Here is a 23,143-nt window from a genome sequence, read left to right on the forward strand (position 1 = left end):
CACAAGGTGGGTGCCACTACCGAGAAGGCCCTCTGCCTGGTTCATAATAAGCTGTTTCATAATCTCTTTGAAATGTGGGGTGGGAGGAGAAGCCACGAAGCATAGAGATGGTTTCTTTAATTCGCAAGCCAACAGACAACAGGGCACTGCCATATGCTGAATCAGGCCGTCAGAGTCCATCTTAGTACAGTGGTACCTCGGGTTAAGTACTTAATTCGTTCCGGAGGTCCGTTCTTAACCTGAAACTGTTCTTAACCTGAGGTACAACTTTAGCTAATGGGACCTCCCGCAGCCGCCGCGCGAGCACAATTTCTGTTCTCACCCTGAAGCAAAGTTCTTAACCTGAAGCACTATTTCTGGGTTAGCGGAGTCTGTAACCCGAAGCATATGTAACCTGAAGCGTATGTAACCCGAGGTACCACTGTACTTGCTAACACTGACTGGCAGCAGTTGGCTTTCCAGGGTTTTGGGCAAGGAGTGGCAGGGGACAGAACCTGGGGCATTCTGCAAGCAAAGCAGATGCTGTACCACTGAGATACAGCCCTCCCATCGTAAACGATGCAAGTGTCTAGTCCTCATGGTTCTGGGCTGATTCAAACAGGAAGCTGCCCTGTACCAAATCAGAGCCCTGGTCCATGAAGTGCAGCATAACGTACACTATAGACTCTACACACTGACTGGCAGCGGCGGGTCTCTGGTTTTCGGGCAGGGGTCTCTCTCTCCCAGCCCTGCCTGGTGACACCATTGGGGGCTGAACCCGGCGCAGCTCTGCCAACTGAGTTGGGGGTTGGAATAGATGGCTCCTGGGTGTCCCTTCCAACAGTTCACTTCTCCAGTGCTATGATGTTAGGAATCCCACCTTCAAATATAGCATGCCTGAAGAATTGATGCTTTTGAATTCTGCTGCTGGAGGAGACTCTTGAGAGTCCCATGGACTGCAAGAAGATCAAACCTTTCCATTCTGAAGGAAATCAGCCCTGAGTGCTCACTGGAAGGACAGATCCTGAAGCTGAGACTCCACGACTTTGGCCACCTCATGACAAGAGAAGACTCCCTGGAAAAGACCCTGATGTTGGGAAAGATGGAGGGCGCAAGGAGAAGGGGACGACAGAGGACGAGATGGTGGGACAGTGTTCTCAAAGCTACTAACATGAGTTTGACCAAACTGCGGGAGGCAGTGGAAGACAGGAGGGCCTGGCGTGCTCTGGTCCAGGGGGTCACGAAGAGTCAGACACGACTAAACAACACCACAGATTGTACATGAGAATGGCCAAACAGAACCCCCCTCCCTGCAATTCCTTATTTGCGTGTCGACATGGGAACCGCAATTAGGAATTCCGCTACATTCCACACCAGCTGCCACCCGGGAGCGGAATGCAGAGTTTGTGGAGGGGGCACAGGGAGCGTTGCCAACACAGGATCAGCTGATCCCTGCATTCCCTGCCCAAAATAGCCAGAGGCCTCTGAGAGGTGGGCATTTTAAAACCACCACCTTTCCCAGCAAAGAAGACCCCTCGGTCTGCGAGGTGGGGTATCTCTGGGCTTTTGCTGTGGGTTGGGGGAGGAAAACTCCCCCTCGGACCTCTTCCTTCTGCCCCATGGAAGATGGAGCAAGTTTGTTTCCTGCTGTTCCAAAGGGCAGAGGCCAAACTGATGATAATATAAATAATAAATCATAATAATTTATTTATACCCCGCCCATCTGGCTGGGTTTCCGCAGCCACTCTGGGCAGCTTCCAACAGAATATTAAAATACAATACAGTGGTACCTTGGGTTACATACGCTTCAGGTTACATACGCTTCAGGTTACAGACTCCGCTAACCCAGAAATATTACCTCGGGTTAAGAACTATGCTTCAGGAGGAGAACAGAAATTGTGCAGCCGTGGCGCCGCGGCAGCATGAGGCCCCATTAGCTAAAGTGGAGCTTCAGGTTAAGAACGGACCTCCAGAACAAATTAAGTTCCTAACCCGAGGTACCACTGTAGTCTATTAAACATTAAAAGCTTCCCTAAACAGGGCTGCCTTCAGATGTCTTCTAAAAGACTGGTAGTTGTTTTTCTTTTTTGACATCTGGTGGGAGGGCGGTTCCACAGGGTGGGTGCCACCACCGAGAAGGCCCTCTGCCTGGTTCCCTGTAACTTGGCTTCTCGCAGCGAGGGAACCGCCAGAAGGCCCTCGGAGCTGGACCTCAGTGTCTGGGTAGAACGATGGGGGCAGAGACGCTCCTTCAGGTATATTGGACTGAGGCTGTTTAGGGCTTTAAAGAACCGATGAAATCAAACAGCAAGAACAGAGATTCCCACTAGGCTTAGGAAGAACTCCGTATATGATTCTTCGGGGGGGGGGGGGGGGTACACAGCGTCAAAACGTCTCCCTTTTGCAAGACTCCCTTTGCTTGCCTAACTGAGTGCAATCGTGCCAGCTGTAATCCTGAAGAGGGGATTGCAGACCCTCCACCAAAACCAGCAGGAGACATTTATAAGTTATACCCATCCCTAGCAACGCCACCCTTTGCATCTGTAAAATAATAATATGGCGTTTTGCCACTCCCAACGCAGGAACCCCTATTACAAGAGAGAAGTCCTTTTATTCATTGCAGCAACAGGGAATGATAGGAGAAAGGATCCTAGCTTCAATCTCTCTATATATATTTAAAGGACTGGTGATCTGTCAAAAAACAACCCAAACCCTTTAAATGCCTCTTCCTTCCCCAACATATCAAAGCAGCAGTATGTTAATGTAGATGCAGTGGCACTTCCTGGCCAGCAGATGGCGCTAAAACTTCCTGCTGCAGCACAAGTGCTTTCCTCCCCAAGGTTCCAATACTGCTGCTCACTGGCTGGCAGCCACAACCATAGAGTTGGGGGAGGGGGGAAACCCAGAGGGAGAGACAGCCTTCTTCTCTTGTTCCTGTTTGAAAGTGGGTGGGGGGCAGAATCATTTAAACTCTTCCTCTTTATGGAGAAAGCCCTATTTGCCTTGGCACTGGCCAGCAGCCACACGGCCATCTTCAGTCAGAGGTGGGATTATCTGGGATTCGTCCGCCGAAAACAGCGTCCAGGCAGAATTTCTGATAACTGCTTAAAAAGTCTGGGAAAATCCATGTTGGAAGTGGGGTTTTTTTGCAAAGAAAGAAAGAGTTTTGATAGCCCAAAAGTGGAAGTCACAGGAGATTCCGACTGTAAGGGAATGGCAGATAAAGTTGGTCGAATACGCTGAAATGGCAAAATTGACACACAGAATTCGCAATCAGGAGGAGACGAAGTACCAAAAAGAATGGAGTAAATTTATGGTTTATATAAGTGAGAACTGTAGAAATATGAAAACGTTGGCAGGTTTGAATTAAATCTTATGTCACGGTGCAATTTTTAACCAATGAAACTGTGAATTATAGATTGGAATAAGAAAACTTGCGGAAGGACGGAAGTCAACGGCTCTATGGAGCATAAAGTAGGATATATGTAATAAGATTTGATGTTTTTGTTGGTTGGTTGTTCTTAAATCTCAATAAAAAGCATTTGAAAAGAAAGAAAAGAAAGAAGGAAGAAAGAAAGAAAGGAAGAAAGAAAGAGTTTTTTGTAATGAAAGAAAGAAAGATCAACAACTTTATTGTCTGGATTTTTACTTTTTGAAATATGGCAACCGTACACACTCAACTGGACCTCAATCTTCTTCTTCCCTTCCTCAAATACCCCATGAAGGCCGCTCTCATTGTCTAAGGGGCCTGCTATCTTCCGTGGTCCTTGGGCTTGACCGCGGCTAGCATTGAGGGAGGGAGTCCACCTGTGGCCCACCAGATATTGCTGGGAGTCCAGCTCCCTTCAGCCCCTGCCAAGATGGCCCAGGAGCAAGGGAATGCTGGGAGCTGGGAGCCCCCAACAACTTAGGAAGGGCTGCCCTCGCGCATTCGGACACACATATATTAAAAATCCAGGGCTCCAGTGTTTCAACACATCAAGGACAACAGGAAGGCGTTACAGTCCAAAGGCTTTTCTTGCGCCACCTCTTCTGTCCTCTCAAAGGAAAAAAAAAGAAACTTCAGTTCAGTTTTTGTCCTTGAAAAAGTACGACACTAAAATAAAAACAATTGCACACAGAGGAAGGATTCTTTCAGAACAAGGGATCATTCCAGTTTGGGAGTTTTAACAGCAAAAAGAGGGTGACAGACCCATGCTGCTAGATTGATCTAGAGTAACCTGGTCACTTAAGGGGATCGTGCTCTCTTTGCAGATTAGAGCAGGATCGGCGACTCACAGCAGCAGGGCCAAATCCGGGCCTTCTTGAGCAGCTCCAACCAGCTTCCAGTTGATATTATGATGGTGATGGGAATTGCTTCATTCGAGGAGGGTGGATTGTGGTTGAGCAGGCCTGCTCTCCTCTCTTGGCCCTCTGGCCAAAGTTGCCAACCAGGAGAAACGGGTGGCTAGCCTAGGCACAGCTAACTTCACACCACTTTTACGTCAACATCACACATCCCAGAAAGAGAACTAGTTAGTTGTATATCCTGAGCTCCCCGACGTTGAAGAAGAGGGAAAAGGGGCTCATTTTGGCCCCAAAAAATTGTGTGTCCCAAGAAAACATCAGACAAATTACGTGGCCTTGTTTGCCTCTACCGGAAAGATGAAACTGCTTAAGAGATTAACCGACGTTCTCCCTCTTGCAGATCAGAGTCAAGAAAATATACCTCCTTACACACACTGGAGGGACGGTAGGGAAACCAACCACATGGAATATTGAATTCCCAACCACATGGAATATTGAATTCCCAACCACATGGAATATTGAATTCCCAACCACATGGAATATTGAATTCCCAACCACATGGAATATTGAATTCCCAACCACATGGAATATTGAATTCCCAACCACATGGAATATTGAATTCCCAACCACATGGAATATGTAATGAGCACTTCTTCGAGTAGTTATCATCCTGCCATCGGAGCTGTCAGTTCGGGCCAAAGGAATCATCCCTTGGGCTAGGAGGGTCGACTCTGGACTTGTGCCTCCCAGACAGTGGGGGAGGGAAGAGAGAGGGCGTGGATTTGATTGGCAGAGGCTGCAGCCAACAGAAGGGCACTTGGGTGGTCCTCAGGAGCATCCTCAGATCCAGGATGCTCAAAAAGGGTGGGCTCAGTCCTCCACAGGAAGCTGCAGCGCAGAGTAGACCATCACTTGGTCAGCCTCCTTCCGCCGGCCTGGAAGAAAAGGGGGCTGTGTCAGTACAGAGGAAGAGAGACGTATAGAGGCAACCACTGGCTGGATTCCATCTAAACCACGTTATCTGGGTGGTCACTGCTGCCAGTTGGGCAATCTTTGGCCAGTTGTCTGCTAGTAAGACTCTGGCCCTATCTTAAGCACTTTAAACTGGATCAATTTATGCAGACATGGCTTCCCCCCAAAGCATCCTGGGAACTGTAGATTTTTTTTAATATATTCTTGTTTCAGAATATTTATCTCTTAAAAAAAAAATTATTAGTATTTTCCACCCAACAACACGAAAAATAACAATACACAAAACACAACATTCAAAAAACAAAAAAATCCATATCTTACAAGTTAATGATATAAACACTAAAAAGAAAAACAAACATTGACTTCCACCAATCCCACAGCACCTCCTTTATCTCTCATTGTGTCTTCCTGTTTTCCTGATCATCTCTATCCTAACATCTAGATATAAATCCCTCTTTCTTATCCTTTCACTTCACAAGGTTATTCCAGACTCAGCCAGATTTCTGTCCTCGAACCTTGGCTTTTAAGGTAATCATCTAGGCACTTTTTTCACTTCATTTTTTGGTTTTTGTCTTATTATGTCTGTCAATTTGGCTAATTCTAAATATTCTGAAAGCTTACATAACCACTGGGAACTGTAGATTGTGAAGGGTGCTGCGAGTTGCTAGGAGAAGACCCTCTGTTCCCGCCAGAGAAACAACTCCCGGCATTCCCTGGAAAGAAGGAACCGGCTGTTAAACCACTCTGGGAACCATCGCTGTCTCCTGCAGGATCGAGTTCCCAAGTTTAACTCGGCGCTGTGTGGAGAAGCACTCCTTTTATCTGTCCTGAAAACTCCAAAGTCCACGAGTTCCAGAGTGTTATGAGAGAGGGAGGAAAACATTTCTCTCTGCCCTTTCTCCATGCTATGCAGAATTTGATAAGACTCCTCTATCACGTCACCTCTCGCTTCCCTTTTTCTCTAAACCAACAAGGCTCAAACACTTGAAATCCCTGCAGTCATATGGACTAGAAACTTGGGTTTTTAATTTTTTTAAAAACTAAAGCTACCGTAGTTTTCGCTCTATAGGATGCACCTGACCATAGGACGCACCTTGTTTTTGAAGGGGAGAACAAGAAAAAAAAATTCTCCCCCTCTCTGCTCAGCGCCCCTTCCATTTCTCCTCCTGCTTCGCTGAAGGGGCGCTGCGCAGCTCTCCCTCTCTGCTGAAGCCAGGAGAGTCTGGCTCTCCCGGCTTCAGCAAAAGGAACCCTAAGCCTTCGGAGCGCAGCGCGAGTTCCCGCTGTGCTCCGGAGGCTTCAGGTGGCTATCCCTGAAGCCCCTCTCGCTCTCCAGGCTTCAGCGAAAAGCAACGTGAAGCCAAGGAGCATGGAGGGAGTGCTCCCTCTGCGCTTCGGAGGCTATCGTTGCAGCCAAGGAGCCTGCATTCGCTCCATAGGACACACACACATTTCCCCTTAATTTTTGGAGGGGAAAAAGTGTGTCCTATAGAGCGAAAAATACGGTACAGTGGTGCCTCACAAGACGAAATTAATCCGTTCCGCGAGTCTCTTCGTCTTGCGGTTTTTTCGTCTTGCGAAGCACGGCTATTCGCGGCTTAGCAGCTATTAACGGCTTAGCGGCTTTAAGAAAACAAGGAAACAAAGGAACAAAGGAAACAAACTCGCAAGAACTCGCAAGATGTTTCGTCTTGCGAAGCAAGCCCATAGGGAAAATCGTCTAGCGAAGCGACGCAAAAACCGAAAAACCCTTTCGTCTTGCGCGTTTTTCGTTTTGCGAGGCATTCGTCTTGCGGGGCACCACTGTATGTGCTTAGGTCAAGCAAGCTGTTTCTGCTCCTACCCATGCCTGTATAAACCTAGGTGGGCTTGGGGTGTGTGTGTGTGTGTCTGTTTTAGCTATTGCCCTGCACTCATTCCTCTCCCACACAGAAGTGTGACCCTCACATGACAGGCAGGTGACGATGCTCCTCAGGGAACCTCCGGCAGTGAAGAAGGCCCAGACCCCCATGGAGAAAGTGATGATGAAGATGGGGATGAGGCTGGCTTCGTAGCAAGGATTTAGAAACGTCTGTGGAGACAGGAGAGAAAGAGAGGATTGCAGAACAAAGGATTTCAGACCACAATAAATCTGCTCCATATAATAATAATAATAATAAATTTATTATTTATACCCTGCCCGTCTGGCTGGGTTTCCTCAGCCGCTCTGGGTGGCTTCCAACAGAATATTAAAATACAGTAATGCATCAAACATTAAAAGCTTCCCTAAACAGGGCTGCCTTCAGATGTCTTCTAAAAGTCTGGTAGTTGTTTTTCTCTTTGACATCTGGTGAGAGGGCATTCCAGAGGGCGGGCGCCACTACCGAGAAGGCCCTCTGCCTAGTTCCCTGTAACTTGGCTTATCGCAGGGAGGGAACCGCCAGAAGGCCCTCAGAGCTGGACCTCAGTGTCTGGGCAGAACGATGGGGGTGGAGACGCTCCTTCAGGTATACTGGACTGAGGCCGTTTAGGGCTTTAAAGGTCAACAACAGCACGTTGAATTGTGCTTGGAAACGTACTGGGAGCCAATGTAGGTCTTTCAGGACCGGTGTTATGTGGTCTCGGCGGCTGCTCCCAGTCACCAGTCTAGCTGCCGCATTCTGGATAAGTTGTAGTTTCCCGGTCACCTTCAAAGGTAGCCCCACGTAGAGCGCATTGCGGTAGTCCAAGCAGGAGATAACTAGAGCATGCACCACTCTGGCAAGACGGTCTGTGGGCAGGTAGAGTCTCAGCCTGTGTACCAAATGGAGCTCCATATCCAGTCTTTAGATGTGGTTCCTGCATAGCCAGGGGTTGGCTGGATGACCTAGGGAGGGCCCTTCCAGGTCTATGATCTGATCCTGTATCCTCTCCTTGTGGCTGCTGCCAATCCCCTCCACATCCCATAAACCTCTTCAAAGCAGGCAGCCCAGGCTCGTCTCCACGGCAACTGCGGCTGACCGATGTGGCTTAGGGGATAATTCCCTGCTGTTCTAGAAGGCCAGATGGTTTTCATGTGACTGCAAATCTCGCATTTAACGTCCTCCCACCAGCCTCTTCTCCTCCTACACTGCTAAGGAGAAGAGCGGAGCAGGTAGGGGGTGCAAGGGAAACAAATTAAGAGTCCTGCTCGCAGGCCTCACTCTCCTTTGCGACACCAGGAAAAGCACACAGGAAAGCCTTTGGAAATCTGGGGAGAGGGGTGGTTGTAACTAAGCCTTGATCACATGTCATTTGAGACCTTTAACACCAGAATATTTTTAAAAGGGGCGCAGGAATAAAACTATTCACGTTACTGTGTGAATTCAATATTCACTATTAAATGGAGAAATCCCCACCCCACCAATAAACAACAGGATAAAGGGACAGTATAAAAACAAAGTAAGTGTCCTGCAGGATCAGGCCCATCTTGTCTAGCACCGTGCTCTCACCCAATGCCTGTGGCAAACCCACAAACAGAATTCGGGCACAAGAGAATCTCTCCCCTGCTGCAGTTTCCAGCAATTGGAATTCAGAGACATTGCTGCTTCCGGCCGTGGAGGTAGAACGTAACCATTGTGCCTCGTGGCCACTGATAACTTCACTCTATGAATTTGTCCAGTCCTTCTTTAAAGCCACCCAACTTAGTGGCCATTACTGCCTCCTGTGGAAGCGAGTTCCACAGTCTATGCACTGCATAAAGAAGTACTTTATCTGTCCTGAACCTTCCAGTGTTCAAATTCATTGGATATCCCCAGGTTCTAAGGTTACAAGAGAGAAAGAGAAGCTATTCTCTAAACCTTTGGGCCCATCTAGCTCAGTTGGGACACGGGTGGCGATGTGGGTTAAACCACAGAGCCTAGGACTTGCCGATCAGAAGGTCGGCGGTTTGAATCCCCACGAAAGTGTGAGCTCCTGTTGCTCGGTCCCTGCTCCTGCCAACCTAGCAGTTCAAAAGCACGTCAAAGTGCAAGTAGTTCAATAGGTACCGCTCCGGCAGGAAGGTAAACGGTGTTTCCGTGCGCTGCTCTGGCTCACCAGGAGCGGCTTAGTCATGCTGGCCACATGACCCTCGGCCAATAAAGCAAAATGAGCGCCGCAACCCCAGAGGCCACGACTGGACCTAATGGTCAGGGGTCCCTTTACCTTTACCTAGCTCAGTATCATCTACACTGACTGTTTCAATTCTCCAGAGTTTCAGACAAGATGTCTTTCCCAGCCTTACCTGAACATGCCGAAGTTTGAACCTAGGACTCTCTGCATGCAAAGCAGTTGACCCACCACCAAGATGTGGACCTTCCTTTAAAAATAATAGCTAGATTCCAACCCCCATGGTTCCAGAGAGGTCAATAGGAAGCTGCCCTATACCAAACCAGACCATTTGTCCATCTAGTATTATCTACGCCAACTGGCAGCAGCTCTCCAGAGTTTCAGGTAGGGACATTCCCAGCCTGCTTCTACACAGGAAACCAAGTATGTCCCTGCATGTAGAAAGCTATCACCTTTCACTTTCAGCCATGACATGTTAATTTTCTCTGCACCGGGATTATTGGTTTGTTTACTTTCAGTGGAGGATCACTCTTCATGCTGAAGGTGGGGGTTCATTCATCTGTTTGGATTCTCCTCTAATAAAGAATGGAGGGGAGGAAGGGAGAGGAGATTGTTAGCCGCTTTGAGACTCCTTAAGGTAAAGGCAAAGGGACCCCTGACCATTAGGTCCAGTCGTGACTGACTGGGGTTACGACGCTAATCTCGCTTTCCTGGCCGAGGGAGCCAGTGTACAGCTTCCGGGTCATGTGGCCAGCATGACTAAGCCGCTTCTGGCAAACCAGAGCAGCGCACGGAAACGCCATTTACCTTCCCGCCGGTGCGGTACCTATTTAACTACTTGCACTTTGACGTGCTTTTGAACTGCTAGGTTGGCGGGAGCAGGGACCGAGCAACGGGAGCTCACCCCGTCGTGGGGATTTGAACCGCCGACCTTCTGATTGGCAAGTCCTAGGCTCTGTGGTTTAACGCGACACCCATGTCCCTTGAGACTCCTTAAGGGGAGTGAAAGGCAGCATATCAAGTCCAAACTCCTCTTCTTCTTCTTCCTGCGAGAGGGAGTTCCGTAGTTTAACCCACACGCTGCGTGAAGAAATATGCAGGAGTGTTCCTGCATCCATGTCTTCTCTGCATGTTTCCCTTTTGGGCGTATGCTCGGCCACTGTGAGAACAGGATTCTGGATTAGATGAGCCACTAACCTCACCCAGCTAGAGGGCTCTTCTGACTTTCTTATGGAACCTCCAGCTCCAGTGGCAGCCTATCTCAATTCCTAGGTTCTTGGGGTCATTCAGCCACTGCGAGAACAGGACGCTGGAATAGACTGGGGCCTGATCCAACAGTGCTCTCCTGATGTTCCGATGTAACACGGGTCATTCTACTCACCAAGCCGGACGTGACCAGGTGACTGATGACCACCAACGCCAGAGTCCAGTAGCGGCCCTTCTCGCAGGCGTCGAAGAAGATCGTGCCCCAGAACGTGTGTAGGAAAACCAGTGCCATCGTGAGGAAGGCTGAAAGGAGGAGGGCAGGAGAATGGTCAAGCCATATTGCAGCAAGTACGATTTACGCTGTTTCTCAAAATCGGTGGTTTGGCAGTCTGTTCCATGTGGACAGTGCCAGTTTGGAGAAGCGTTTGCCAATCTTTTTTGGACTGTCAAGTGGCCAGCACCTCAGGTAGGGCTGCAATTGCCCCGTTACTGGAGAGGCTTTATTAGTCAGTGTGGAGCAGGGCAGGGGAAAGTTTGGCCATCCAGATAATTTTGGACAGCAACTCCCATTAGCCAACAATCAGAGATGATGGATGCGTGTTTTATTTTATCTGTTGTTAAACATATATCCTTCCTCCCAAAGGCAGGAGTGATCGGACTTCTTAACATCAATCCCACTACACACTGAAGACTAGGCAAGATCTCTTCTAGACAAAAAAAGAGGTTATTTATATATGCTACTACTACTGCGGCCCGTGTTTTGTTAGCCCAAAAATGGAAAACGAGCAAGGTCCCAAGCAAAGAAGAATGGGAACTTAAACTGACGGAATACAGTATGCGCAGCTTGCGGACCTAACTCATAGAATAAGAGAACAAGAAGAATGTATGTTTAAAGAAGATTGGAAAACGTTTATTGAATATGTGGGGGGAATTTGTGTACATTTGAAAACGCTGGCAGCAGTAAGATAAATTTGACAGTGTAAATAAGCTTTGATGGGTGCAATAATAGAATACTGAATGGTTTAGTTTCTTTAAAATATGCAGGGATTTATGTTATGGAAAATGAACCATGGAAAGAGGAGGGAAGTCATTGATATTTTAAGGTTGTTTAAATGAATATTTTAAATTGTGAAACAGAACATTTATAAATAAAAGGAAAGATCTGTTCATGGACAGCTTGCAGGAAAAGGAAGGTACGCAGCATGCGCCAAAAACTCAACGGAGACAGCACCTCTCCAATATTTAGCAGGTCAGAATTCCAAATGAGAGATGCCACAACCTTGAAGCCCCTGTTTCTCTATTGCAGGCACTCCCAAACTTGGCCCTCCAGATGTTTTGGGACTACAACTCCCATCACCCCTAGCTAACAGGACCAGTGATCAGGGGTGATGGGAATTGTAGTCCTAAAAAACATGTAGAGTGCCGAGTTTGGGGATTTCTGGTCTATTGTATGGAATGGGCCACCTGATAAGCTGGTTATACTCACCTGGGGAGTACAGGTGTCTGTCAGGTATATAAGGGCTGAGACCATTCTACATGTTCTCCTTTAGGATTCTAGAGGGCCAAAGGTTTTCCCCACCCATAGGGAACATTGAGAACTTAGATGGACCCCAGAGGTCTGGCTCAGTATCGATGGCCTTCCTATGTCCCCGAAAGCATGTCACCTGAAGTGATTTTTTTATTTTTATTTTACCAACAACCAAAACACAAACAGTGAAAACAAACAATGAAACCGCCCCCCCCCCCGGCGGCTGATACATTGGGTATACATAATCAATGATAACATATTCAAATCAACTATACGTACAATTCTAGATACCTTAACACTCCTCTCTCCACAAGGTTTATCTAATTTTTAAAATTTTAATTGCCCCAATTTGTTCAGACCTGCCCAAATAATTCAGTATCTTCTCAAACCAATCCTCCTCCTTCTCACTGACCTTAAACCCTTTCATTTTACGTATCTTCACAGTTAGATATTCTAAGATTATAACATTTTTCAGTTTTTTCCTCCATTGGTTCACCTCTAGCTCTTCTGCATTTTTCCAATTACTCGCTATAACCTGTCTGGCTGCAATTACCATCAATTTTACCCATTTACATTCCTCTTTTGTTTCTAACTCGGTGCTACTCAGGCTAATAAGAACCATTAATTTAGCTATTTCCACCTTCCTACCCACAATTCCCAGGGACGCGGGTGGCGCTGTGGGTAAAAGCCTCAGCGCCTAGGGCTTGCCGATCGAAAGGTCGGCGGTTCGAATCCCCGCGGCGGGGTGCGCTCCCATTGCTCGGTCCCAGCGCCTGCCAACCTAGCAGTTCGAAAGCACCCTTAAGTGCAAGTAGATAAATAGGGACCGCTTACTGGCGGGAAGGTAAACGGCGTTTCCGAGTGCTGCGCTGGCTCGCCAGATGCAGCTTTGTCATGCTGGCCACGTGACCCGGAAGTGTCTTCGGACAGCGCTGGCCCCCGGCCTCTTAAGTGAGATGGGCGCACAACCCTAGAGTCTGTCAAGACTGGCCCGTACGGGCAGGGGTACCTTTACCTTTACCCACAATTCCCAATATTTCTATACCAATCTGTTTCCGGAATTCATTAACTAACGGACAATCCCACCACATATGACTGTAGGTTCCCGTCACTCCACATTTCCTCCAGCAATTCTTTCTTCCAGATTTTGTAATATGATATAACCTTACAGGTGTGTAATACCTGAAGTGATGAAGTAATGGGGTGAATCCCCGTGGATTCCCACGGTGCCTGGCCCAATGGAGTCCGCAAGGATGTTGATGACGGAGAAGACCCCGCTGATTATTCCAAAGGAGAGACCCGAGACTGCGGAAGAGAGTACGAAGGACAAACCCACTTCACAGCACTCTGAGAACGTTTATTGCTATGCCGTGCCTCATCTTACAGGACATCACTTTCCAAACTAGCAACCTCCATTGTGAGAGCAGTTTATAATGGAATTTGCACACACAGGGGAAGGGCAACTCAAGAGGTCTGAAAAAGTCAGCAAAGTTGTTACATTGGTACCTCGGGTTAAGTACTTAATTCGTTCCGGAGGTCTGTTCTTAACCTGAAACTTTTTTTAACCTGAAGCACCACTTTAGCTAAAGGGGGCCTCCTGCTGCTGCCGCGCCGCCGGAGCCCGATTTCTGTTCTTATCCTGAAGCAAAGTTCTTAACCTGAAGCACTATTTCTGGGTTAGCGGAGTCTGTAACCTGAAGCGTATGTAACCCGAGGTACCACTGTAATTCGTTCCGGAGGTCCGTTCTTAACCTGAAACTGTTCTTAACCTGAAGCACCACTTTAGCTAATGGGGCCTCCTGCTGCTGCTGCGCCGCCGGAGCACGATTTCTGCTCTCATCCTGAAGCAAAGTTCTTAACCTGAAGCACCATTTCTGGGTTAGCGGAGTCTGTAACCTGAAGCGTATGTAACCTGAAGCGTATGTAACCTGAGGTACCACTGTATTTCACTTGGGAGGGGCCGCTCTGAAAACGGAGCTTTAAAGGAAACCGAATTCTGAAGTGTGAAGGGCTTCTGCTTTAGCTTTGTCGGTTACAGGCGGCTGCTTTTTAAGGCCAGAATAGGACATCTGGATTCTACAAGGAGGAACTGTTTCAGCGACAGTTGTGACGCACGTAGGGAGACAGACACGCAGGAAAGGGAACAGCCAGCAATTCGCTCACCATATGCCATCTGCTTGATCGAGATGGGAGACCGTCCATCTTCGCTGATGGTCACCAGCCCTTCGTCAGCTTTCCTGAAGGCAGGATGCAAAAAGAAAGCAGGAAATTGGTCGGCGGTTTGTGAGGCAGAGACAGTCACGAGATTTTTATAGCATAGCGTTGGAAGAGGCACCAAAGGTTGGGTAGTCTGGCAATGCAGGAATCACAACTAAATAATCCCCGAATGCTCTTTAAAAACTTCCATGTTTACCCAAGAGCTCCTAGGTTCCGACTCTTTAATTTTGTTTTTCTTTTGAACCATACTCCATTTTATTTGCGATGCACTGCTGCATTTCCCCCCACCCCCATCTTTTATTTAGGAAATTTCAGTGAACAATTGTTTTCCATTGGTTTATTAGTTTTATCTCAAAGTATCTCCTTTTATGAACAGACTCCAGTTTTATGTTTTGATTTTTGGTATCCTTTGTATGCATATAAAGGAGATGGATGGATCAATTTACTTTTATTTATTCAACAAGGTTTATACACACCACTTGATTGCAATAAAAAAACCTTTGAGTGGTTTCTTTTTTTTAAAAAAAGGACGCCGCATTAAATTTATCAATAAAAGACCATTATAAAAATGGACCACAGAAAGAGGGAGAAGGAAGTCAAATTTCGAAATGTTAAATTGATTGTAAAACTAATGGAATGCATAAATTTGAAAAGTATAAATAAAAAACTAAAATAAAAATTGGCACAGAAGTGGGAATATTTGCCACAGCTTAGCAAGGCACTCTTACTTGAGGAGCTTGAAGTACGCGAAGCGAAAGGCTTCCTGGAGCAAGACTGAGACAGCTGCCCCGAACATCAGAAGGCCGTACTGTAGACGCCCATCTTCCCGGTCGCTCAGATGCACCGAAATAAACCAGATCAAAGAGGCCAGGAGCAGGGAGACCAGCCAGAAAAAGGCCCTGCATAGACAGCAAGAGAAATAAAAGGACATTAACCATTATCAACAGGTGTGCACACACAGTGGTACCTTGGTTCTCAAATTTAATCCGTTCCGGAAGTCCGTTCCAAAACCAAAGCGTTCCAAAACCAAGGCGCGCTTTCCCATAGAAAGCAATGCAAAACGGATTAATCCGTTCCAAACTTTTAAAAACCCCTAAAACAGCAACTTAACATGAATTTTACAATCTAACGAGACCATTGATCCATAAAATGAAAGGAATAATCAATGTACTGTACTATAAAATAAAGAAGACAGTATTGCAGGTGATAAAAATTAAATTTAACTTTTTTTCTTAACTGCATTCACTGATGATAGTCATTGTTTGGTTGGGGGGCTTTTATCCATTTCCACAGTCACACAATCAATCAATCAATCAATCAATCAATCGCTGAACTGGGTTCCACACAAAAACAAAAACAAATCAACTGAAAAAGCCTCTAAATAAATAAATAAATAGCAAAAACAAAAGCGCCAAACTTAATCAGTTCCGGAAATGTCTGTTAAGACTTCCAAAATGTTCAAAAACCAAGGCGCAGCTTCTGATTGGTGCAGGTGCCCTGGAAACAATAACCAACAGCTGCGTCGGACGTTCGGCTTCTGAAAAATGTTCGAAAACCGGAACACTTACTTTCGGGTTTTTGGCGTTTGAGAACCAAGGTACCACTTTACTCTGAACTTGGGGAGAAGAGATTCACACCAGGATAACCCACTTTCTGCAACCTGTTTAAATAATGAGCTACTACGCAGAATTTTTTCTGCTTCGCGGGAAGAAGCTAAGGCCAACCGTCATCAAAATTAGGGCTCCTCCAGATGTTCCAGACTACCGCTGGGGCTGATGGGAGTTGTAGTTCAAAACAGCTGCAAGGCCTCAGGCTGACAACAGCTGAGTTGAACAGCCCCTCTCCCATGCCTTTTGGGGGGCAGGAATGCTTCTGAGTACCACTTGCCAGAAACCCCCACCCTGTCAAGCCTTATCCCGGTTATTTAAATCAGGGTGGATTTGATTTAAAATCAAATCAAATTAAATCACGATTTAAATCACTAGTCAGTAAGACTTGATTTAAATCTTTTTTTTCTTTTCAGAAAGACTCATTCTTGCTGGTATAATCTTAACATTTACAACCAGATGAAGTTTTCATTTTTTGAATAATAAATTTTCAGAGTAGTTTTTACAGTCATATCCAAAATTACTGATTTGGTTTATACTATGATTAGAAATACATAGACAGATAATTATGAAATTATTGTGAGGTTTAATAAGTGAACTGTTTATATTTGGACAATTTTTCTGATGTACTTTATTGGAAGGAGAAAAATTCTTTAAGGCTGTCATGCGCCGATGATGTATCTAACTTCTCTCCTCTGAGCTATCTAAGGGAAGTTTGGTCAGATGCAAACCTTTGTCATGTGCTCCATTGCAGGAAGGAAGGAAGGAATGCAATGCAGGCTTTGGGGTTTTGTTTTGTTTTTGTAAATAAACAGCAGAACTGGAAAAATCTAGATTTGCAGAGGAGACACACAATGCCCCCTTTTGTCAACCAAAGGTGCTTTCTCACAGTTTCCAAAGGGACGTTTGGGCACCTTTGGGGCTGTGATTTTCTCAGTGGGAATAAATGCTGCAGGCGCATTTTACAAGTACAGGCTTCAAATGCAAGGAGGAGGAAGGCATCGACCCCACCTTGCTTGCTTTCAATACATCTCCAAAACTCATCATATCAAGCTCCCGCCATCTGTAACAGAGCCTAGCATGTCATCACCAGCAAAATGTGCTCCAGACCCGGCTTCCTACACTCTGGAGGCAATAATAAACAAGGAAAGGACATGGATTGTAACTTCTGCAAAAAAAATAAATCACAGCCAACAGGACCTGGCTCAGCAGTAGGGATACTGCCTTGCACGCAGAAGGTCTGGGGTTAAATCTGCAACATCATTGACAAAGCAGTAAATCAATCCCTTTATTTGGAATCATGAGGACAAGGCTGCAGCTCAGTGATAAGAGCACATACCGTATTTTTTGCTCTATAAGACGCACCAGACCACAAGACGCACCTAGTTTTTGGAGGCGGAAAACAAGAATAAAATTATCTGAATCTCAGAAGCCAGAACAGCAAGAGGGATCGCTGTGCAGTGAAAGCAGCAATCCCTCTTGCTGTTCTGGCTTCTGGGATAGCTGCGCATCCTGCATTCGCTCCATAAGGCGCACACACATTTCCACTTACTTGTTAGGAGGGAAAAAGTGAGTTTTATAGAGCAAAAAATACGGTACTTTGCACGCAGGAGATCCCAGAGTGCAATCCTCAAAATCTTCAGGTCAGGCTGGGAATGTCCCACTGCCTGAAACCCCAAAGAGCTGCTGCCAGTCCGAGTGGACAACACTGAGCTAGATGGATCCAAGGGTCTGACTCTGTTTAAATCCCACTGGTCCTAAAATATGGGTTTTAAGGGAAGAGGACCCAGAGAAGACTGTGTGACTTCCAGGAGCTCTTAAGACCGACAAGCTCCTTCGAAAAACCACAAGAAAAATGGTTTCTGATTTTTTTTTTAAAAAAAGATGATTATTTCCATGCTGGGGTAGCAGCACTGATGCTAAGATAGTACAGTATTTAAACAGGATGCTTTATCAGAAATTTAGTATTAAATACAGTATTTAAACAGGATGCTTTATCAGAGAAAGGAAGAGGAAGTGCCTGAAAAGTTAGTTAATGTCTTGGTGGGAAGGGGCACAGGTGGGCAGAATTGGCCAATATACTGCAAATGGGCCAGTTTATGCCCACCCACTTTGCACTGTGTTGTTGGTTATAATAAGAGGGAGAGAGAAATATGCTTTTCTTCTCTTTTAAAAGGGATCGTTTATTTATTTGCATTTATGAGCTGCTTCCTATGATAGCGTATCAAAGCAATTTCGAGAATCGCCTTGTGCTTTCTATGTAAGCCGCTTAAGCGATTTCACATCATTGCGCGGTTATGTGCAAATAAATAAATAATCATCAAGAACTAAAATGACACAGATTACAATGGGACTTCACTCCCCGGAAAGAGTTTGGATATAGAGATGGTTACCTAAAAAAACATAAATGAAAAACCAAAATATAATTAAGCTGCCTTAAAATGGAAAGGTGAGATAATAATTTCGCAACCCATCAGTTATAACCTCTCGTTGCTACACTGGGACTTTCAACGGGTGGGCTCTGTGCATGGAGCCCCCTCCCCACCTTCATAAGTGTGTTTCCATATCACCCTCATAACCTCAAGAAGCCCCTCCCCTGACCCTAGAAAAAGAGGTCTCCACCCACCAGCCCTATTGCTCTTGCCCCCTCCCCCACTCCAGGCCCCACAACCCTCTACAGGTCTACTCAAACTGAGCTTACTCCACCCATGGATGTGGGTGGAAGTTTGCACCTTATATGAACAAAACAAAACCAAGCAAAACACTGTGATCTCCGATTTAAAATGGAAAAAAAGTGGGAGTAACAATTTTGCAATCTGTCATTAATTCCCTGCCCCCTGGGGCCTGCAAAGGAAGTGCTTTGCACATGCCCCAGATTCCTCTCTCCCCTCCCCAAGAACCTGTGAGCAAGACTATGATCTCTGCCTTAAAAAGAAAAGGTGGGCCTAGTAATTTTGCAAAAAAAGAGCTTCCTGCTAAATATCAGGAAGAACTTTCCGACAGGAAGAAGCGGCGAGCTCTTTTCCTTGCAGGTTTTAAAGCAGAGGTTGGGTGGTCACCTTTTGTGGATGCTTTCGTTGAGATTCCTGCATGGAGGGGGCCCCTTCATTCTACCTTCTGTGATTCTAAGGAAAGTCCCCCCCCCTTTCTTTTTGAGAGCCTGGGCCCAGAGCCTTCTCCCTTCCCCAAGAACAAAAAATACACGTGAACAAAACAAGGCTATGATCTCTCTGCCTGCAAACAGGAAATGTGGGAATAATCCTGTTTTTTTCTGTTTTTTGTTTTGCAATTTATCGTTCAATCATAACCTTCCTCCCTTGTTAGGCAGAGACCTACCACGGAAGGTCTTTCTGCACATGCCCCGGAGCCCCCTCTCCACGTCACCCACCCCCAACCGGGACCCACTTTCCTCCCCCCAGAAAGAAGAGGAAGTGGGGATTCCCCCCCCAGCAGTCCCCTTCCCCCCAAACCAAGAGGCTGGGGCCAGAGCCTTCTCCCCTCCACAAGAACAAAAAATACACGTGAACAAAACAAGGCTATGATCTCTCTGCCTGCAAACAGGAAATGCGGGAATAATCCTGGTTTTTTTCTGTTTTTTGTTTTGCAATTTATCTTTCAATCATAACCTTCCTCTCTTTGCTAGGCAGAGACCTACCACGGAAGGTCTTTCTGCACATGCCCCGGAGTCCCCTCGCCACGTCACCCTCCCCCAACCGGGACCCACTTTCCTCCCCCCAAAAAGAAGAGGGGATTCCCCCCCCCAGCAGCCCCCTCCCCCCCAAAAAAACCCAGCCCCCTGCTGACCCAGCCACCAGGATGATGACGCGCAGGGGGTCCCCGGCCACGGTGAGCAGGCAGAGGGCCAAGGCCGGCCCGAAGGCGATGAAGGTGCAGCCGAAGAACACCGCCGCCCCCATCGCCCCGAGAAGCAGCGCCGGAGGCAGCAGGAACCAGGCAGGGAGGGAAGCTCCGGCAGAGAGCACGGGCGGGGCCACAGGCGGCCAATGGGAGCTGGCCGGGAGGGGAAGCCACGCCCATAGGGAGGTGCCGGTCCCGCAAGGCCTCATGGGAATTGTAGTCTCTCAGGTGAGAGGTGGGGGGAGGGCGGGTTCGCGCCACTCGCCCCGCCCTCAGCTCTATAGATGTGCGAATAGGGTAGAGGGGACCTCCTCTAAAGCTAGGTAGATATTATTTAGAGCTAGAATGATATATAATGAGATGAAAAAGATGTTGAAATATACATTTTTTAAAAAAACCAGAAGCATTTTTACTTGGTATTATAGGTCAGGACATTAATAGGCAAGATGTTAAATTGGTTTTATATGCAACAACTGAGGCAAGAGTATTGTTAGCCCAGAAATGGAAACAGGAAGAAATTCCGACGAAAGAAGAATGGCAGACGGAATTAATGGACTATGCAGAATTGGACAAAATGACAGGAACATAGCTGTCAACTTACTGATTTGAAAATAAGGGACCAGCAGCCTTGAAAATAAGGGACCAGCAGCCAAAATAAGGGACCTGCAGCCTCACCTGTTCCAGGCACTCCAGTCTTCCTGTCCTCCTGCAGTCTGGTCAAACTCATGCTGGTAGCTCCGAGAACACTGTCCAACCAACTTTGTAACCAGAGGTTCAACTGAATAGAATCTGAATCACATGCACCACAAGGCCTATGCAGCCTCAACTTAAGATGGCTCCCCGGCCTGACTTTGCACTGCAAAGTTTGCAGCAGCACGTGCAACAAAATGGCGTCCAGCATTCAAAAACCCCCTCAGCTTGCATTAACTAGCCACACACAAGGCATGCAAGCTCCACCCCCCAGTCGTTCTTAGACTTCTTATTGGGTGAGCAACACAGCCAAGCAACATGGTTGGAGCCTCCTTCCTCCCTGGCCGGCAGGGAGGGAGGGAGAGGAGCTGCTTCCTTTGAAATTTAAGGGACATCATTTAAGGGACATTTAAGGGACATCGATCAATAAGGGACTGTCCCTTCAAATAAGGGACACTTGACAGCTATGGACAGGAAGGATTCGAAACCTGCGGGACCAGAGATTTACACAAGATTGGAAGAAGTCTATGAATTATTTGAAGAGCAACTGTAATCAACAAATTACGCTAGTGGGACTACAAGAAGTTTTGTAAGGAGAAATATACGAAGTATTACAAAGTCGGAAAAGATAGAGATATTGGTTATGAGTTTGAAATGTAATAGAGAAGATAGGAAATGCATACTGAGAATTAGTATTAGATTGGAAAATTTTCAGACAGGATTGATGGAAGTCAAAAATTTGAATAGGATGTAAAAGTATGTTTAATTACTGTTGAAAATGATATGTTAAAAAAACTAATAAAAATTATATATATAAAAAGATATTATTTATAGATAGTATCAATAGATATTGATATCCACACTTAATAAATAATATTTTTTTTTTGCTTTTGAGTGCTTTATTGATTGAAAACTTTATAACAGAACTGTACAATAGATATTACAGGTGAAATGAGAAATAAAAAAAAACGGTTATTCATTCTTTAACTAATGCTCGCTATGTACTGTACATCCATTTGTGATTTAATTTGTCAAGACCTCTGATCTTGCATTCCCGAATTAAATTCCTTAAATACGTGCTTAAACTTTACTTTCTCCATATTATTTGGCTTTCTATAAATTTTATTTTATACAATTATCCTGTTTACACACCGAAGCTCAATCAAAACCTGCCAACGGCACACTTAATAAATAGATATAGGTAGATATTGATAGATAGCTACTGATAGATGAATAAATAGATATCGGCAGATACTGTTAATCATAGAATTGTAGCGTTGGAAGGGACCCCGAGGGTCATTTAGTCCAACCCACCCTGCCATGCAGGAATCTTTCGCCCCATGTGGGACTCGAACCCAGGACGCCTGAGATTAAGAGCCTCGTGGCTCTACGAATAGATGATACATATTGAACAAAGATTATGTCCCTGTAACAGCAATGAAATCGAAACCATTGGGCATGTCATCTTATACTGCCCACTATATCGAGACTCAAGAAAAGAGCTGATCGAACCGATTCTGAGGAAAATACCTCGTAGTACAGACGACACCTATATCAGACACCTCTTAGCTGACAAAGAGCCCGAAATTAACAGGTCCGTGGCAAAGTATTGTTACATTGCAACAAGAATAAGACGAGCAATGATGTCAACAACGGAGTTCAAATTGTAAACATCGAAGGAACGATAATAAACAGTAGCGACACCTGAATTGAATTTTTAAAACTTTAAAAGTCGAAACCTGGTCATAAATATAAGCACCAATTCTGTGAATTGGCCATATTTCTACTGTTATTTGTAGCACAATACTACTTTTAATGTCACATTTTTATAAATTGCTTCCTGGTCACTGACCGTATTAAAGATATTTGATTTGATACATATTAACAGGATACTCTTAGTAGGTTGGAAAATACTGATAGAAAGTTGCTCTTCAGAGGTTGATGGAAATGGACAGATAAAACAATATTGATACTTTTTTATAAGATAAGAAGATGCTGGCATTCTTTGCAGATGGAGATTGATAGATAGCAATGGATAAGAGAGATAGAGACGGACAGAGCCAGGGTGCTGTAGCGTCAGACCAGGGCCCGGGTTCGAATCCTCCCGCCTGGCCACCATGAAGCTTACTGGTTGCAATAATAATAATAATAATTTTATTATGGTTAGAGAAGCATCTGCTCCCTTGTAGGCAGATAAATGTTTATAGGTAACCTCTTTGGGTGGCGCCCTGTGCCAGTCCTACTCAGAGTAGACCCATTTAAGTCGATTAGGCCTGGATAACTTGGCTTCGTTCGTTCTGAACGGAAATTGGCGGCAAAGAAAATCAGGGTGAAAATAACCCAAGGGCAAATCCGATAAGAGCAGAACCGCTTTTTAAAATGGATTTACGTCTTGTTCTTCCTCCAAGGAGCTCAGGATTGTCACGTTTTACCAGTGACAAAGGCGGAAAGAAACGCACAAATAAACAATGTCGTGAAAGGCAGAAATCTAGGAACAGCCCAGCAATAAATGCAAAATTATTCACATACCAAAAGACTTTCTTTTTTTTTTAAAAAAAAAAAGGTAGTAAGTGCATAAACAGGGATTTATTTATTTTTTAATGTCAAGTTTTAATGCATTGACTAGCTATTTTGTTATGTCCTGCTGTGTTCTCTGGACAAGGTCAAGCAAGTTAAACTCAAAATCGTATATAAATATTACTGATAAATAAATATATGAAACCATAAATAAATGTCAAAAGTTGGTGAGGGA

The 23,143-nt window shown here is 45.7% G+C and overlaps 1 protein-coding gene and 1 long non-coding RNA gene across 2 annotated transcripts; one reads left to right on the forward strand and one right to left on the reverse strand.

Annotated features, from left to right (window-relative positions):
• The first annotated feature begins 3,036 nt into the window (after positions 1-3,036).
• Positions 3,037-4,073, forward strand: LOC310752044. Its single transcript, XR_014542819.1, has 2 exons — positions 3,037-3,142; positions 3,576-4,073. It is a non-coding gene; the product is annotated as an uncharacterized lncRNA (long non-coding RNA).
• Positions 3,592-19,807, reverse strand: APH1A (aph-1 homolog A, gamma-secretase subunit). The gene is made up of 7 exons (XM_083591553.1): positions 19,648-19,807; positions 14,965-15,135; positions 14,183-14,256; positions 13,202-13,324; positions 10,667-10,794; positions 7,186-7,309; positions 3,592-5,201 (listed from the first exon to the last, which is right to left on the reverse strand). Exons 1-7 carry the CDS (start codon positions 19,758-19,760, stop codon positions 5,137-5,139), a joined length of 798 nt encoding a protein of 265 aa, XP_083447679.1. The 5' UTR covers positions 19,761-19,807; the 3' UTR covers positions 3,592-5,136.
• Between the last annotated feature and the right edge of the window lie 3,336 nt (positions 19,808-23,143).

The sequence above is a fragment of the Podarcis filfolensis genome (genome assembly GCF_964270895.1).
Source record: "Podarcis filfolensis genome assembly, chromosome: 16".
Lineage (NCBI taxonomy): Eukaryota > Metazoa > Chordata > Lepidosauria > Squamata > Lacertidae > Podarcis > Podarcis filfolensis.

Bases quoted from the DNA above. Each gene is read 5' to 3' on its own strand.
- APH1A (XM_083591553.1), bottom strand. From the start codon at position 19,760: ATGGGGGCGGCGGTGTTCTTCGGCTGCACCTTCATCGCCTTCGGGCCG. The intron at 10,795-13,201 runs GTATTACACACC...TCCTCCTTTCAG, and splicing joins CCATTACTTCATCACTTCAG to CCTTCCTCACGATGGCACTG. The intron at 5,202-7,185 runs GTGAGGGTCACA...CTTTTCTTCCAG, and splicing joins CATCGTCACCTGCCTGTCAT to GCCGGCGGAAGGAGGCTGAC.